At 41.2% G+C, this 16,515-nt stretch overlaps 1 protein-coding gene across 2 annotated transcripts in view; it reads right to left on the bottom strand.

Annotated features, from left to right (window-relative positions):
• The window catches only part of CFH (complement factor H), an 83,650-nt gene that overhangs the window by 29,539 nt on the left and 37,596 nt on the right, over positions 1 to 16,515 (bottom strand). For both annotated transcript variants that reach the window (XM_037907812.2, XM_037907814.2), the window contains 5 exons: positions 15,271 to 15,444; positions 14,642 to 14,824; positions 12,686 to 12,871; positions 10,922 to 11,104; positions 709 to 888 (listed from right to left, as the gene is read on the bottom strand). In XM_037907812.2, coding sequence (XP_037763740.1) covers positions 709 to 888; positions 10,922 to 11,104; positions 12,686 to 12,871; positions 14,642 to 14,824; positions 15,271 to 15,444 — 906 coding nt within the window. The remainder of the gene's footprint in view (positions 1 to 708; positions 889 to 10,921; positions 11,105 to 12,685; positions 12,872 to 14,641; positions 14,825 to 15,270; positions 15,445 to 16,515) is intronic.

The raw sequence follows: 16,515 nt of genomic DNA, 5'->3' as shown, positions 1-16,515 counted from the left end.
TTTGCACTGGATGAAGCAGAATCCTGTGGAAAAAATAGTGCATGATCATGTAATTAAAATTAACATAATGAATACACCCAATGGGGTTAAATTGAGGTTGCACAGCCAGCCTTAATTATGGCTTTTCCTAATTTTTGAATGCTTGATTTTGAAAACTTAATGTTTTTAATATATTTTTGTTATAAATAGTGTGTATGTGTATGAGGCTCAGTATACACACACAAAATACCAACATTTGTACATGTTTTTTCACAGCACTTAATTTTATTAAATAAACTCTGAGAGTCCCATTTGTGCTTTTGCAAATTTTCTCCCTTAGTACTCCCTTCTTCCACTCTTAGTGGTAGGATAAAAAGTAATTAGGTTCTGATATCAGATTGTACTTTTTGACATTACTGTATTCATTTTTCAGACCCTAGTTCACTTTTAACCCATTAGCAACATACTTCATACAATTAAAATCCTTTAACCCATGAGTCCAGTGTTACTGGTCTGATTACTTTGTTCCTTTCATTTTTCAACACTTTATTTTTAATGTATTTTTGCTTTTCTGCACTGAACAATTGGTAATGACTGCTTAACAAAATATGTGAACACTAACTACCACAATATGTAAGGGGCTAACAGTGACATGGCAGTTGTGATATTGTTTGTACATTTCCTCTGACTGATGCAACTAAAGAAATATAAATAAAGCTCCATACTAACCAACACAGAATGGTGGTGATTGCCACTTCCCGTTTTCACACATTATTTCCTTCACTCCTCGGTGTTCAAAATGTTTTAGGCACGTAAAAGCTATTTTTTCACCATTCTCGTAGTTTCGTGTCTCTGTGATGTTGATGGCACCCGGGAGCTCAGGTGGAGGTGGGCATTTTTTTTTAATCTCTTCAGCAAAGGATATTTCAGTTAGATCTCATGATTCAAACAATGGTAAATGTAGAAGTTCATTACAAACCAGAACAGTTAATAGATAAAAACATGTGCAGTCCATAGATCCTTATTAGCTATTCTCAGCATTTAGTTAGCATCATAATCATATTGCATTGACACAAAGAACTGCGTTATATTCAATGAAGTACAACTGTGGGCTTAAAAAAACACATTTTGTAATGGCCTCTCATTGTGAGCAGTTCTTCTTCCTGCTCCATAACAAGAGCATAACACACCATCATACAGTAATGAAACCTTTATTGTAACTGAAGTTATTTTTCTAGTTAACTCAGATGCTATAAACTGGTAAAGGGTCTAATCCAGCCTATTTCCTGAATGGTGAAAGCAGAGTCATTCCACTGAGCAAATGAGGGGGAGGTGCAAGACTATGCTGTGTGGCAGTCATAGAGGAGATGCACATTGTCTAATACGGCACAGAGCTGAGCTATGCAAGGACCCACATGCATGATAGTTAAGGGAGATAGGAGGACATAGATGGGTCGGAAAGGGGCAGCGCCAGAGGCTCCACTCCTTGTTAAGGAGGGAGCGGTGTGTAAGGATTAACATAGTTTATTCTGTAGTGTGGCCTCTGGAGAAAAAGGGTTCCTACACTTTAACAGACCTTTATTGAAAACTGAGATCCATCAGAAATACACACACACACACAAGTTTAAAAGGAATATTCAGGTTGCAAAAGTCAAGTACTCAAGAGTTAGGAAATGCCAGAACTAAAGATTCCTGTTGCCTGTGCAACTTTGATTCAGCCCCCTTGTGCATAGTATTGTTTTCTAGGGCTGTCAAGCCATTAAAAAAATTAATTACGATTAATCATGTGATAAAAAAAACGTAATCACGATTAATTGTGTGATAAATTGCACTGTTAAACAATTATAGAATACCAATTATTTAAATATTTTTGTATGTTTTCTACATTTTCAAATATATTTATTTCAGTGACAACACAGAATACAAAGTGTACAGTGCTCACAGTATATTATTTTTCATTACAAATATTTTCACTGTAAAAAAGAAACAAAAGTATTTTTCAATTCACCAAATATAAGTACCATAGAGCAATCTCTATCATGAAAGTTGAACTTACAAATGTAGAATTATGTACAAAAAATAACTGAATTCAAAAATAAAACAATGTATAATTTTAGAGCCTACAAGTCCACTCAGTCCTACTTCTTGTTCAGCCAATCACTCAGACAAACAATTTTGTTTACATTTGCAGGAGTTAATGCTGCCCGCTTCTTGTTTACAATATCACCTGAAAGTGAGAACAGGCATTCACATTGCACTGTTGTTGTCGGCGTTGGAAGATATTTATGTGCCAGATGCACTAAAAATTCATTTGTCCCTTCATGCTTCAACCACCATTCCAGAGGACATGCGTCCATGATGATAACAGGTTCTGCTCGATGACCATCCAAAGCAGTGCAAACTGAAACAAGTTCATTTTAATCATCTGAGTCAGATGCCACCAGCAGAAGGTTGATTATCTTTTTTGGTAGGTTGGGTTCCGTAATTTCCGCATCGGAATGTTCTTTTAAAACTTCTAAAAACATGCTCTACACCTAGTCCCTCGCAGATTTTGGAAGGCTCTTCAGATTCTTAAACCTTGGGTTGAGTGATCTAGCTATCTTTAAAAATCTCACATTGGTACCTTCTTTGTATTTTATCAGATTTGCAGTGAAAGTTCTTAAAAGAAACAACATGTCCTGGGACATCATCCGAGAGTGCTATGACATGAAATATATGGCAGAATGAGGGTAAAACAGAGTAGGAGACATGCAATTCTCCCCCAAGGAGTTCAGTCACAAATTTAATTAATGCATTATTTTTTTAACAAGCATCATCAGCAAGGAAGCATGTCCCCTGGAATGGTGGTGGAAGCATGAAGAGGCAGATGAACGTTTAGCATAACTGGCACATAAATACCTTGCAATGCCAGCTACAAAAGTGCCATCCAAATGCCTATTCCTATTTTCAGGTGACGTTATAAATAAGAAGCGGGCAGCATTATCTCCTGTAAATGTAAACAAACTTGTTTGTCTTAGCGATTGGCTGAACAAGAAATAGGACTGAGTGGACTTGTACGTGCTAAAGTTTTACATTGTTTTGTTTTTGAGTGCAGTTATGTAACAAAAACATCTATATTTGTAAGTGGCATGTACACGATAAAGAGATTGCACTACAGTACTTGTATGAGAAGTGCATATTGAAAAATACTATTTGTTTGCCATTTCATACAGTGAAAATATTTGTAATATAATAAAGATAATATAAAGTGAGCACTGTCGACTTTGTATACTGTGGTGTAATTGAAATCAATGTATTTGAAAATGGAGAAAAACATCCAAAAATATTTAATACATTTCAATTAGTATTCTCTGTCCCCTGGTATCTGTGCCTTCTTGTGGCGGTACAGCTTGCGTTCTCTAACGATCTCCAGAGTCTGTGTCAGCGGTGGCTTTTTGCTCCTGGTAGGTTCAACCATGCCGGATTGGTCTGTGGGGGAGGGGCCAGGTTGGGGGTTAGGCACAGGGCTAACAACCCTGTCCCATAAAAAACAAAATATGTTATGGAAACAGCGATGATGATGAATTGGTATTCCATTGTTTAGCAGTGCGATTAATCAAGACACATTTTTTTAATCACAATTAATTTTTTTTAGTTAATCATGTCAGTTAACTGATTGACACCCGTTTTTTTTCATATGACCCCTACCTCATTCAGTATACAGAATGAATGGTATGTGATCATATTACTAATAACTACCCCAAGGGGGCTGAATTAAGATTACACAGAGGAAGGATGGACCAGTGCTTAGTGTGCTAGCCTAGGTCTTGGGAGACTTGGGGCTTGTCTACACTGGCAATTAACAGCGCTGCAACTTTCTCGCTCAGGGGTGTGAAAAAACACTCCCCTGAGCACAGCAAGTTGCAGCACTGTAAAGTGCCAATGTAAAAAGTGCCCCAGCGCTGGGAGCTGTGCCTCTCGTTGAGGTGGTTTTTTTAGAGTGTCGGGAGAGCTCGCCCCCAGCACTGCGCCGCAACCACACAAGGCACATTAAACAGGTGTAGAGAAAAGCTACTCGGATGATCAGGGGAATGGAGGGCCTATCTTATGAGAAAAGACTGGAAGAGTTTGGTTTGTTTAGTTTCACAAAAAGAGGTCTGAGGGGAATATGGTTGTTCTCTATCAATTCATTAGGGGGGTAATTACCAGTGATGGTGAAGAACTATTTAAGCTACGCGACAATGATGGGACAAGAGGTAGTGGATGTAAACCTGGCCATGAACAAATTCAGGCTGAACATTAGAGGAAAGTTTCTAAGCATCAGAGGGATGAGGTTCTGTAACAGCTTCCCAATGGAAGTTGTGTGGGCAAACAACTTCTTTAGTTTTAACAGAGATCTGGACAAACTTTTCAGTGCAATTTTATAACTGGGTTGCTTGTGATGGTAGGGGGCAGGTCTCAACAATCCTCGAGCTCACTTCTGGTTTAAATTGAAAGTTCCAAAAGCTCATGCTTCAAGGGTTTGGCCAGCCACTGGCAGGGGTCAGGAAGGGATTTTTGCCCCTTCCCCCCCCACCCCCGAACATATTCTGGGAAGGTTTTTTCACTTTCCGCTGAAGCATCGGGTGATGGCTGGCTGGAGATTGGATATTGGTGGGAGTGGGGCCATGGCTCTGAGGTGGCACCAAGCATTCTCTCTTTGCTGGCTGGTTCTTGCTCACATGCTCAGGGTCTTGCTGATTACCATATGTGGGATAGGGAAGGAATTTTAGCCCAGGTCAGATTGGATGTAGTAAGGGGCAGATAGTTAGGGGTTTGAAGGCTGGGGGGGTCTCATGACTTCCCTGAGGACTAAGTGCAGATCCCATGTGGACATGGGAGGGTGTACTTCAGGGTAAAGGTTCTGGAGTCCCGCAAGGAAGCGTTTTGTAGTTGGATGTGTAAACGTCAAGAATCTGTCGATTTTGTCATGGAAGGTGTTAATCGCCGCGAGATGTACTTGGATAGAGCTCAGTGATAACCCTGAATTCTTTAGCTCTACAAGGTAGTCTAGCACCATTGGAAGTGGTGTAGTGCAGGGAGTAAGTCATTTATGTAGGCACCATGTGGAAAAACATTTCCACTTTTGTAGGTAAGTTTTTCGCATGAAATCATGTCTGCTGTTCAATAACACGTGTTTGACCTGCTCTGAACAGGTTAACTCATGTGATTAGAACCATGGGGGAGCCACGCTTTCAGATGGAGCTTCTCCAGTTGTGGGTGGAACATCTGACCGTCAGCCTCTGACAGGAGGTCTGGCCTCATTGGAAGAATTTGTGGAGGATGAATTGACATAACCAGCAGGTAAGGGTACCAAGTCTGTTTGGGCTATGCCGGGGCAATCAAGATGATCTTGGCTTTGTCTTTCCTGGTCTTGCATAGGAGTCTGTGTATTAGTGGGATCGGTGGGAATGCATACATAAGCGTCTTGTCCCAACGAATTAAGATAGCATCCCCCCGGGGATCAAGTCACCCCCTGGAACAAAATAGTGGGCATTTGTGGTTCTGTGCTGTAGCAAATCAATCGATCGATGGGAACTCCCATTGATAGAATATCTGTTGTAAGACCATAGGGTTCAGTTCCCATTCGTGCTCTTGTAAGAACCGTCTACTTAATGTGTCGGCGGTGGTGTTTTGACATCCTGGTAGGTAAGAAGCTGAGATGTCGATGTGGTGCTCAGTACACCAGTTCCATAGTTTCATGGCTTTGGTGAATAGGGAGAGGGATCGCACCTCACCCCTCTTGTCTGTTGATGTAGAACATGCATGCAACATTGTCTGTCATCACTTGAATTGATTTGTTTCTTATGAGTGGTAGAACGTGAAGACAGGTGTATCTTACTGCTCTGAGTTCTAGCAAGTTTATGTGAAGGCATGTTTCCAGTATTGACCACCTGCCTTATATCGTGTGGTGGTCCAGGTGTGCCCTGCCCCCAAGCCCAGTAGGCAGACATCTGTTGTGATCATGATTGAAGAAGGTCTGTGATGAAAGGAAACACCTATGCAGACGTTTTCCGGTCTTGTCCACCATTGTAGGGATGCTAAAACCTTGGTCGATGGTGTTAACATCATGCTGAGGCTGTGTTCGGTGGGTTTATACTGAATGCAGCCACCTCTGAAGACACCGCATGTGGAATCTTGCGTGTTTTACCACGAATGTGGTGGCAGCCATGTGTCCTAGTAATTGTAGGCATGTCCGTGCCCCAATTCCTGGACAGATGGATATGGTGTCTATGAGATGTTTGATGGTTAAGAATCTGGCATGAGGTAGCGAGGCTCTGGCTTGAGTTGAGTCCAGGTGTGCCCTGATGAATTCTAGTTGTTGTGTGAGTATCAATGTGGAGTCCTGAAAGTTTATTTGCAACCCAAGTTTTTGGAAGAGGATGATGGTCAGTCATGTTATTGTCTCTGTCTCTATGTATGAGTATCCCTTGATAAGACAACTGTCTATGTAAGGGAAAATTATGATGCCTTGTTTTCACAGGTGAGGTGTGACTACTGCAAGGGTTTTGGAGAACACTCTTGGTGCAGTGGAGAGTCCGAATGGGAGCACTCTGTATTGACAGTGGTCGTGTCCCACTGTGAATAGGAGGAATCATCTGTGAGCCAGATGTAGTGAGATGTGAAAATATGCATCTTGTAGGTCGAGGGCTGAAAACCAGTCTCTCTCTTCCAGCGCTGGGATAGTATGAATTTGTTGAGTTTTCATAGGTCTAGTATCGGTTGCCATCCACCACTTTTCTTCTGGGTCAGAAAACAGTGGGAATAAAAACACTTTCCTCTGTATTGTGTTGGTACTGGTTCCATGGCCCTAGCTGTAGTAGACGATATACTTCCAGTCTTAGAAGCTGTTTGTGAGAAAGGTCCCTGAAGAGGGATGGGAAAGGGGGAGGATTGGGGGGGGGGAAAGTAAAAGGGATGAAGTAGCCCGACTGAACTATTTCTGAGACCCAGCGGTCTTGTGTAATATGCTCCCAAGCTTGGTAAAAATTCTGTAGGCTGTGACCAAACGGGCAGGTAAGCACTGGTGTTCAGGGGAGGTTGTTCAGACACTTGACCAAGCTTTCAGACTGTGGTTTGTTCCCTGGTGGCTGGGATGTTGCTTGTTGTGGTTGAGTCTGCTGGTGTCAAGGTGATCTATTTCTGTGTCTGCCCACCCCATAAGGCCTGGATTTAGAGCGGGTGTATTGAGAATCCCTGTTTCGTTGGTATGTTTGGTACCACTTCCTTTTGGGGAGTGGTGTAGATATGCCAAGTGTATGAAGGGGTCATTACAGAGTCCTTCACAGTGTGTAGGACTTCATCATTTTTTGCCAAAAACAGTTTGTCCTTATCGAAAGGAAGGCCCTCATCCTTTAGTTGGTGATCTTTTTGTATACCAGATGATAGCAGCCATGAGGCTCTGCACATCACTCTCACTATAGCCCTGGCATGGGCTGCAGTATCGGCGATGTCCAGGGAAGCCTGTAGGGCCATCCTGGTGACCAACTGTCCCTCGATCAGGACTGATTTGAATTGTGCTCGCCTGTCTTCTGGTATGTCCATGGTAAACTCAAAGAGTTTCCTATAATTGTCAAAGTCATATTTAGCCAAAAGGGCACTGTAGTTGGCAATGTGGAATTGTAGCATCTAGGAGGTGTAGCCCTTGTGACCTAAAAGGTCTAGATGCTTGTGGTCTTGATCCTGTGGCATAGAACAGTGTTGGGATTGTTTAGCCCAGCGGTTTGCTGCTTCCACCACTAAAGAATTGGGCTGTAGGTGAGCAAACAGGAAGTCCATGCCCTTGGCTGGGACATAATATTCATTGTCCACCCTTTTGTGTGTCCTGGGTCTGTCATATTGTCTCTGCAGGCTTGAAGATGGCATCGTTTATGTCCAGGGCAATTCTTGTCGCAGAAGATGGTTGTAGAATTTTTAATAGTTTGTGTTGGTACTCTTGGACTTCCTCTAGAGGGATGTCCTGGATGACCGCTATGCATTTGAATAGCTTGTGAAATTGTTTAAAGTCATCAGCCATGGTAGGTGGACGTAGCATAATGGTTACATCTGGAGAAGAGGAAGAGTTATGTTCAGGTGACACTGCTTCGGGGGCAGTCTCTTCCTCTGGTTCGTTGGCCATCTCCTCTGTGGCTCCTGTTGTTGCCAGCCCTGGGGATACAGGAGGGGACCGGAGCTGTGTCATAGGCGGCAAGGAGGTCCGAACATATTGGGCTTTGTATGCTGCCCCTGGTGGCCACTGCATCATTAATGCCATTTGGGGACCCATCTATGGGGGTCCATACCATGGAAAGCGAGGTTGTGACTGGTGGATTTTATGCCATGGTGTGCCTCCAGTAGGTTTTCATTGAGGTGTGGGCAAGCCCTGTGGTGAAAACACTTGCTCCTCTTGGTCCTCGTTGTCACTGTCACTAAACATTGATGGTGCCATAGGCAAGGTTGGTTGTGTGATAGGTGATCCCTTGGTGCCAAGGAGAGGTGATCCTGGCACCAAAGCAACAGTGATGTCCTTCTGCATCAGGAATTGTTGCAGTGCCAATGGATGCGGTACCAATGTCTTAGTAGTAGGTATTGGGTGTCTAGGAGTCTTCTGTTTCACCTTTGTTGGGGCCAGTGGCTGCAGTGCCAAGGAAGGTGGCTGCGCCGAGACTCATGTCGGCAAGAGTGATTGTATGGTTGGTACCGTCTCTGACGCGGGTGTCGGTACTGTCGGTGCCGAGGAAGAGACATGGCATGTTTGCGGTCTCAACTCCTTGTTCTTATGACCAGTGTGTCAGGTACCAGAGGTGCCAGGGAAGTCGTAGGTACTGACTCTCGGGGCCATCGGCACTGCTGGTAATGACCTTGCAGATGACCTTTTCTTTCTGTGAGGTTCCCGCCTGGGAGAGCTCAAGGCTCGCTTCCTCTTTTCTTGAGAGGATGGAACAGCGCTCTTAGTCAGTTCAGACTGAGTTGGGGAGCACTTAGGGGAAGGCTTTGGGGTGCCCTTCCCATATTCAGGTTGGAGTAATTTCTCCATTAGGATCATTTTGAGGCATACCTAGCTCTCACCTTCAAATTGTTGCAGTGGATGCACTTGGATGGTATGTGTGTCTCCCCGAGGCATCTCACGCAGAGAGAGTGCCTGTCGGAGCGCAACATAGCCTCCTTGCAAGAGCCACATCTTTTGAAGCCAGGGGAGCCTGGCATGGCTAAAGTAAAGTCCCAAGTGGACTGACATTTTTTTTTAACATGGTTTGTGATCCACAGGGAACCGTGAACCTGGAAATGAAGAAAACTAACATTTTTTTTCTCAACTAACTAACAACTAACAAACTAACTTATCTATAGAAAAAATTTAAACTGAGCTAACAATTATCTATTTTTTCTATCTTGAGGGGAAGAAGGTGTTGCAATGCCCCAAGCTCCATCTTCAGCCGAGGGCAGTTGAGAAGCAACTGAGGGTTTGGGCTGTGCACGCGCTGAAGAGACTCCAACGGCACTGTGAGACAGCTACTGCGCATGCGCGGCCGTACCAGACTGTAAATCTCCATCAACGGCTCCGGGACACACCATCACCTGAAGTGGAGCACCCATAGGGACAGCACTCAAAGAAGAAGGAATTTTAGCCCAGGTCAGATTGGATGTTACCTTAGGGTTCTTTTGCCTTCCTCTCCAGCTCTTTTGCCAGAATTATCTGGATATATCTCACTTAATTTCTTTGCCATTGTGGGATCCTTGGACACTGGCGCACCTCTGTCCCTCCTATTCTCTGTCTTTAGCACATAATAGTCTGGTCTCCCGTGGGCAGTAATACTTGGGTGTCATTGCAATTGATAGGTTTAGTGTGTGGGTGGTGTTGGAAGCCTGTGCTATACAGGAGGTCGGACTAGATGATCTAGTGGTCCCTTCTGCCCTTAAACACTATGACTCCATTAAAGATTGTGAGATACAACAGAGATGGGGCTATAAAAGTACCTGGCATTTCTTAATTTTTGAGTGCTTGACTTGAAACCTTAATGTTCTTTTAACAAGGCTTTGTGTGTGTGGTGTAGTTTGTTTTTTTTTTAAAAAGTACATAAAAATAGAAAGTCCATCATGTGGCATCTTATTGACACCCACATCAATCATGAATAGAGTTGGGACCGTTAGATCTGCTGCACAGACCCCTGCCATTTGAGTTAATGGAGTAACTGGAAGCAACGGCAGGTTATCATCTATATGAACCAGCGCTAGGTAGGGATGAGACAAAATCTTTCCCAATGTGTTTCACAGATATTTGCTTATAAGATTATATTTTAGTCTTAGGACTTACTTTAGGAATAGTGCCCACCCAGCCCCAGTTCCCCTCTCCCTGTTCCCTGTCTGATCTGGCTCCCCCTTGTGTCTCCCCCAAGCTCCCCACCAGCACCCACAGACTAGCTCCTGGCCCCAATCTCTCTCTCCCTTCCTCCACCTCCTCATCTGCTCCTAGTCCCTCATTCTTCCCATTTAGATCCCAAGTCCCAATCTCCCCCCATCCTAGTTCCAAGTACCAGTTTCTCCCTTCCATCTCCCCTTCTTGCCAGCCTCCAGTCTCTCCTCCCCTCAGCACTATGTCCCAATATACTTCTTCCCCTTCCCTAGTCCAGCTTGTACCCCCTCTCTATTGGAGTTAGGGAGTTTTGTGAGCATTCATGGCCCGCCATACAATTTCTATTCCCTGATGTGGCCCTCATGCCAAAAAGTTTGCTCACCTCTGGTTTAGAGAATTTCAGATTATTCCAGTAATTTAAAAGCAGCAAGTTATTTTTCCTATGCTTAGGCATATAAACAGATATAGGTTTTAATGATTAAACCAGTTGTTTTTTTCAAACTACTGATCTTCACTCAGACTAAAGGTAGATGCAATATTTGGTAATTATAATAATTAGAAAAGAACAATTTGTATACAAATACACAAGCTTACCTATGCAGTCAAGTTTGGGTGTCCATTCCCCGTTGTTACAAGTTGCTTGCATCCTCTTTGTGGCATCTGTTTTACATGTGTACCTTACAAGTGTGTTGTGCTTATAGATCCTCTTCTTCCTGTCAGTTTGTGGAAGGATTATAATCTCCAACTTCTCTGGAAGTTCACATTCAGCAAAATCATCTAAATTAAATCCAACACAAATTAAAATGTTCTATAAATCAAATGCTGTGTCAGGTAAATATCCATTTAAAGGCAGGTTTCAGAGTAACAGCCGTGTTAGTCTGTATTCGCAAAAAGAAAAGGAGTACTTGTGGCACCTTAGAGACTAACCAATTTATTTGAGCATAAGCTTTCGTGAGCTACAGCTCACTTCAGCTGTAGCTCACGAAAGCTTATGCTCAAATAAATTGGTTAGTTTCTAAGGTGCCACAAGTACTCCTTTTCTTCATTTAAAGGCAGGCATTCAACTTGCAAATACAAGTCCATATGAAAATGTTATGTCTACTATTGTTATAAGTAATCTCTAAAGTTACTAGAAGAGAAAGAGATCAAAGAAAAAAAATTCCAAAATGTTTTTAGTTTGTGTACTAGTAACAATAAGAGGGAAATATTTTCTGGGATTTTTAAGGTGACAGCATCCCTTTCACTGTGTGAAGTAACAGCAACACTGGAATTTCATTTTTTTCTATTTTTTTCTTTAAACACCACAATTTAGGTAGAGAGATGTGCAGGAATGGAAGCCCTCATATTTTTAGAGCCATGAGCATCACATGTTTTATCCATAAAGACAGATTATTTCAAACAATCAGTATCCCGGGAAGGTGCATATGAGACTGAAAGTTGATGGGCTGAACCAAGTGTTGTGGTCTCTATCAGGGGTTTCTGAGAGTTATGAAGGCTTCTCTAATAACTGTGTAAGATAAGCAAACTGTGCTTGTTGGGTCAGATAAAGTCCTCCACATAATTGTAGATAAATTATTCTTGTTTTACATAACTGAAAATAATGGATAAATATATAATTTATTCTGTTGAAAGGGAGGCAAGGATAGAGCACAGCTTAAATCTTCTTCAGTAAAACAAACCTTCAACTGTATATTCTGAGGGCAGATTCTCTGTTGTATAAATGGTCTGTGACAGTTTACACCAACTGAGGATCTGACCCATGGTGTATATCTTGAGCTCAAGTGAAATTTTTATAACTAAGAAATGTATATTTTAGGTTTAAGCAATAAAATATTATGTTATCTAGCTTTCATAGTGTGTATACTGTGTTACTTTAGCCTATGCAACTAAATGGGAAAATTAGAGGACAGAGACAAAAACATAGTTCAGACATGAAAAGAGCTGATCTAGACCTACAAGAGGTCAGAGGATGTAATTAATATCTCACATCCTGGCTTTAAAGGTTGTTGGAAAATTCCATAAAGATCTTAAAAAGCCAAATAACGGCTAAAGATATAATGACAAGTACTTAGCACAGTGTACATCAAATGTTCTTACATCATAAAGCTTTCAAAGATGCTGGGCTGCCTTTGTTGGAAAGATACACTGAAAGGTGGGGTCAAGCAAACCCTGTTGAAAGCTACTGATGCTTTTATGCACATGCTTAACTTTGCACACACTATGAATACACAGTAGTATGTACAGAATGTTTCTAAATATCTGTATAAACTGTATCTGCCTAAATATTGATGAATAATCTCCATTCAACCTTTAAAGAAATTGTTAATTTAATGCTTAAAGTATTATCTAATAGTTTACCAGCACATGAAGGCAAAGATATCCATTCTCCACTGAGACACTTCACTGTCTTTGGCCCAACCATTACATAGGTTTTTTTACATTCATATTCCACTGTATCTCCATGAGCATACTGGGGACGGTCTACTACATTGACAGCATTCCCGTTGTTAATACTGGGTGGTTTTTTACAGGTTTTTTTCTCTTCTGTGGAAAAGAACATAAATATTCCATATTATATTCTTGGCACATATAAAACACATCATCAAAGAGCCTTAATTAAAATAATTATTTAGGGCCTGACCTTGCTCTCATTAAAGTTAAAGTGAAACTCTGATTGACTTAAATGAGTGCAGGACTAGGCCCTTAGTTTGTAATAACATTTGCCTTTCTTCCAAACTCCGATCTCTCACTTCTCTATGACTAGGACAATTCCCCAGTCCAGTTCATCTTCCAGGACTGTATTCAGCTTTTCTCTACTCACATCAAATTTTTGTAAGGATTGTCACTTATTCCTCTCTAGTTCCACATACAAAGTATCATTAACTTAGCATTGCTCAATTTATATTCCCTCACAAGAATGAAAACACTAAAATGCAAGGCAATCTTAAAACAGATCAATACACACATTCAACACAATACCACGCTCCAAATTGCTAGTTGTTCACTACTATCATGACACTAAACTACACCCCCCCAATACTCACTTTAAATAATAATTTTAAAAAATCCTTCAGTGCACACATCCAAGAAGTGAAAATCACACAGCTACCATGTTGACAACTGCAAGCTCCCTTACCCCCACATTCTTCACTTTCCCCTTTCTAATTCGTAGCCTCTGCTCTCCTGCTGCTGCGACCGTGTCACCCCACTGTACCTGTTTAAAGCCTTCCCTTTATTGCTCTCTTTTTCTGCATTACGTTGAAACTCCTTATTCTCAGTCTTATAATTTATAACTTCTTCCCTGGCTATGACATTTCCTTATACTGCTTCCTCCCAAATCTCTTTGCTAAGCACTCTATTTTATATTCCACTCTTGCCTTTGTACTTCATTTCACATTGCCCCCACAGATAGACTTGCTTCCCACTGATTGTGCAGCATGCAGCTTTCCCTCCCTTCATTAAATGTCCTTTTCCACTTTCTTGTCTTTCACTTGCTATAAAAATATTTTACTTGTGTTGAGTTCTCTCATAACTCCTTGGGGCAGGGACCTCACTATGTGCACCTATGGCGCTCCATAAATAACAATAAACAACATTCAGCAGCATGTTAGGATGATAGTGAAATAGTCAACTGACCTGTTATCCAATGGTATCCATCAAAAGTTCTGCTTACATGTATTTAAGGCAAGGCACAGCTACACCCTTTTTCTTACATTTTTCATAGATCAGTATGGAAACCTAACCAGTGATGATTTCAGCAGGCCAAAGCCCAAACCACTAGACTTGCCAAGACAATCATAGAACCTCTAGTAGATCTGTTAACACTTTGTATTTAGTTTGTCCATGATTTTTTAGGTCACAGCATTCCTTTATTCCATGAAAAATCTAATTATTTCCCATTAATGCACATTTTCAGTTCCGATCAAACCAAACAAAAATTCAAAATATGCTCCAGGTACAAGCAAACATTATAATTGGGTGTACTTATTTTATTTTTTTTAACTATGTTAGTTAATATGCATACTAAGGGATGCTCTCCAGCGTTAGGTAAATTATTGGTGCTTTTGATCAGCCAAGATTCCAGACTCTGCAAATTACAGTCAGCCATTGGAAGTATTTTAGATGTCAGGTCAATAAAAACACTAGCATAGGTCTGATTCCATCTCAGAGAGGACTGTGGTACAGAAACGATGTACACCGGCCAGTATGTTACATTTAAGTAGGTATAGTTTTGATTTGGAAAATCTCTAAAAGTGTGAATAGAAAAGTATTAGTCTATATTAATCCTAAGAGTGTGAAAAACACATAGCTTACCTGTGCAAGAAGGTAAAGATGTCCATTCCCCATCAATACATTCTATTTTTCCTGATCCAATCATTTTAAAACTGACGTCACAGTCATATTCCACTGAGTTGCCATGCTGATATTTCTCATGAAGTTCACTGATAATACTCCCATTGGTAATGCTGGGTGGTAGCCCACAAGCTTTGGTTTCCTCTAATTCAAAGAGATTATATCTAGACAGTTGTTACCATTAAAAATAGACTACAATAAAAAATGAAAAAACCCAAATTCACTGCTTCAAGTGGACAAAGATGGCACAGCTGACCAATGAATTAATTAACCTTATATCTTTGGAGATTTGGATTCAAATTCTACTTTAGGTCACAAGTGGAAATGAGTGCCCTGAGTTCAACCTATTACCACTTCACACAACTGGCAGTTTCACTAAAATCAAAATGGATGGAAACAAATTCACAGTTTCAAATGGGAAATGAAGGCACAGTGGGTTAGTAAGTGAATTGGCATGAGGATAGATGGGGTAGTTCATCATGGGATAGAAACCAGCATCCAGAAAGAGCCCACAGAAGAGTTTATGAGTATTGAAGAGCCAGATTTACCAATAGGTATCCTGCTTAAATAAGCCTAAGGGAAATATTTACCTTTACATGTCGGAGATGCTGGGAACCATCCAAAGTAATAGCATTGAGAGGAGTCGGGTCCCACTCTTGTGTGATTTTTTGCACAGGAAAAAGTTACCACATCTCCATTACCATATTTACCTTTCCGGGGGGAAACCCAGCCATTGGACAATGTCAACATTTCACATTCTATGGCTAAAGATGGTGGTGAGGAAAGGAAAGAAAATATATTATAGCCAATATTTCTAGGGGAAAGTATTTAAAATACAAAAGATTTAAACAAAATGGGTTGATCAAAAACCAGTTTTAAAACATGGAAAGGCACCCATTGATTTGGATCAGGGCTTTGGTTAGCACCAAGAACAAGAATCTTGCTGAACAAACTGGGAATTTGTAAAAGAGTAAGAATTCCATCTAGGGTGTGGAAAGAAAAGAAGGCAAGCATGAAAAAAACAGCACAATAGGATATAATTGGGAGGGGAAAAAAAGACTTAACCAAATGAAGGGGTGGCTTTCCATAATCTTTTCCCCACATTCTATGAATTTAAATATAAATATTTTTGCAAGTAATTTAGAAACTGGTAGTTTTCATAGACACAGATTCTTACTCAGCAAAATCACACTTGGAGTACTCCAAATAATCAGTTAATGATGCTGGCCTTTCAACCTGGATTGTTATTTGTCATGACTTAAAATACAACTATTACCTGTTCAAAGTTTTTGTAAGATTTGTTTGTCTTTCATAGTATAATAATAATTCTGCAGTTTCCAATGCTCTGATTACCTCTTATTTCCCAGTGGTTTCATTACTTTTGAATTTAATCGGGACCCTGTTCAAATCAGAGCTGCTCCAGCCAGAGTCTGGTACAGACAGATGCGGCTAACACCAAGCAGACCACGAAGCTGGATCTGTGCAGAGCAGAGATACCCCAGCCCTACAACCCTCCTCAGACTTCCCTCAGAGCCTGACCCAGGGGATGGTATTTATTGTCCGTATTGCAGTAGTGTCTGGGATGCCCAGTCCAGGCCGAGAACCCCACGGCACCAGACGCTACACAAACAGCCAGTCCCTCCCCGTAGAGTTGACATGTAAGTGCAATATTTATATTCCAATGGATTTATTTTATAAATTATCTGGTAAAAATGAGAAAGTAAGCCATAAGTAATAGTGGACTTTTTATATCTGATTTCGTAAAGAGGTAAAACTTGGGGGTTCACAAAACAAATCCGACTCCTGAAAAGTGTACAGTAATCTGGAAAGGTTGA

Source organism: Chelonia mydas, chromosome 8 (assembly GCF_015237465.2).
Source record: "Chelonia mydas isolate rCheMyd1 chromosome 8, rCheMyd1.pri.v2, whole genome shotgun sequence".
Taxonomy (NCBI): domain Eukaryota; kingdom Metazoa; phylum Chordata; order Testudines; family Cheloniidae; genus Chelonia; species Chelonia mydas.
Note: the sequence above shows the minus strand (reverse complement) of the source record. Positions and strands in the feature narration are given on the sequence as shown.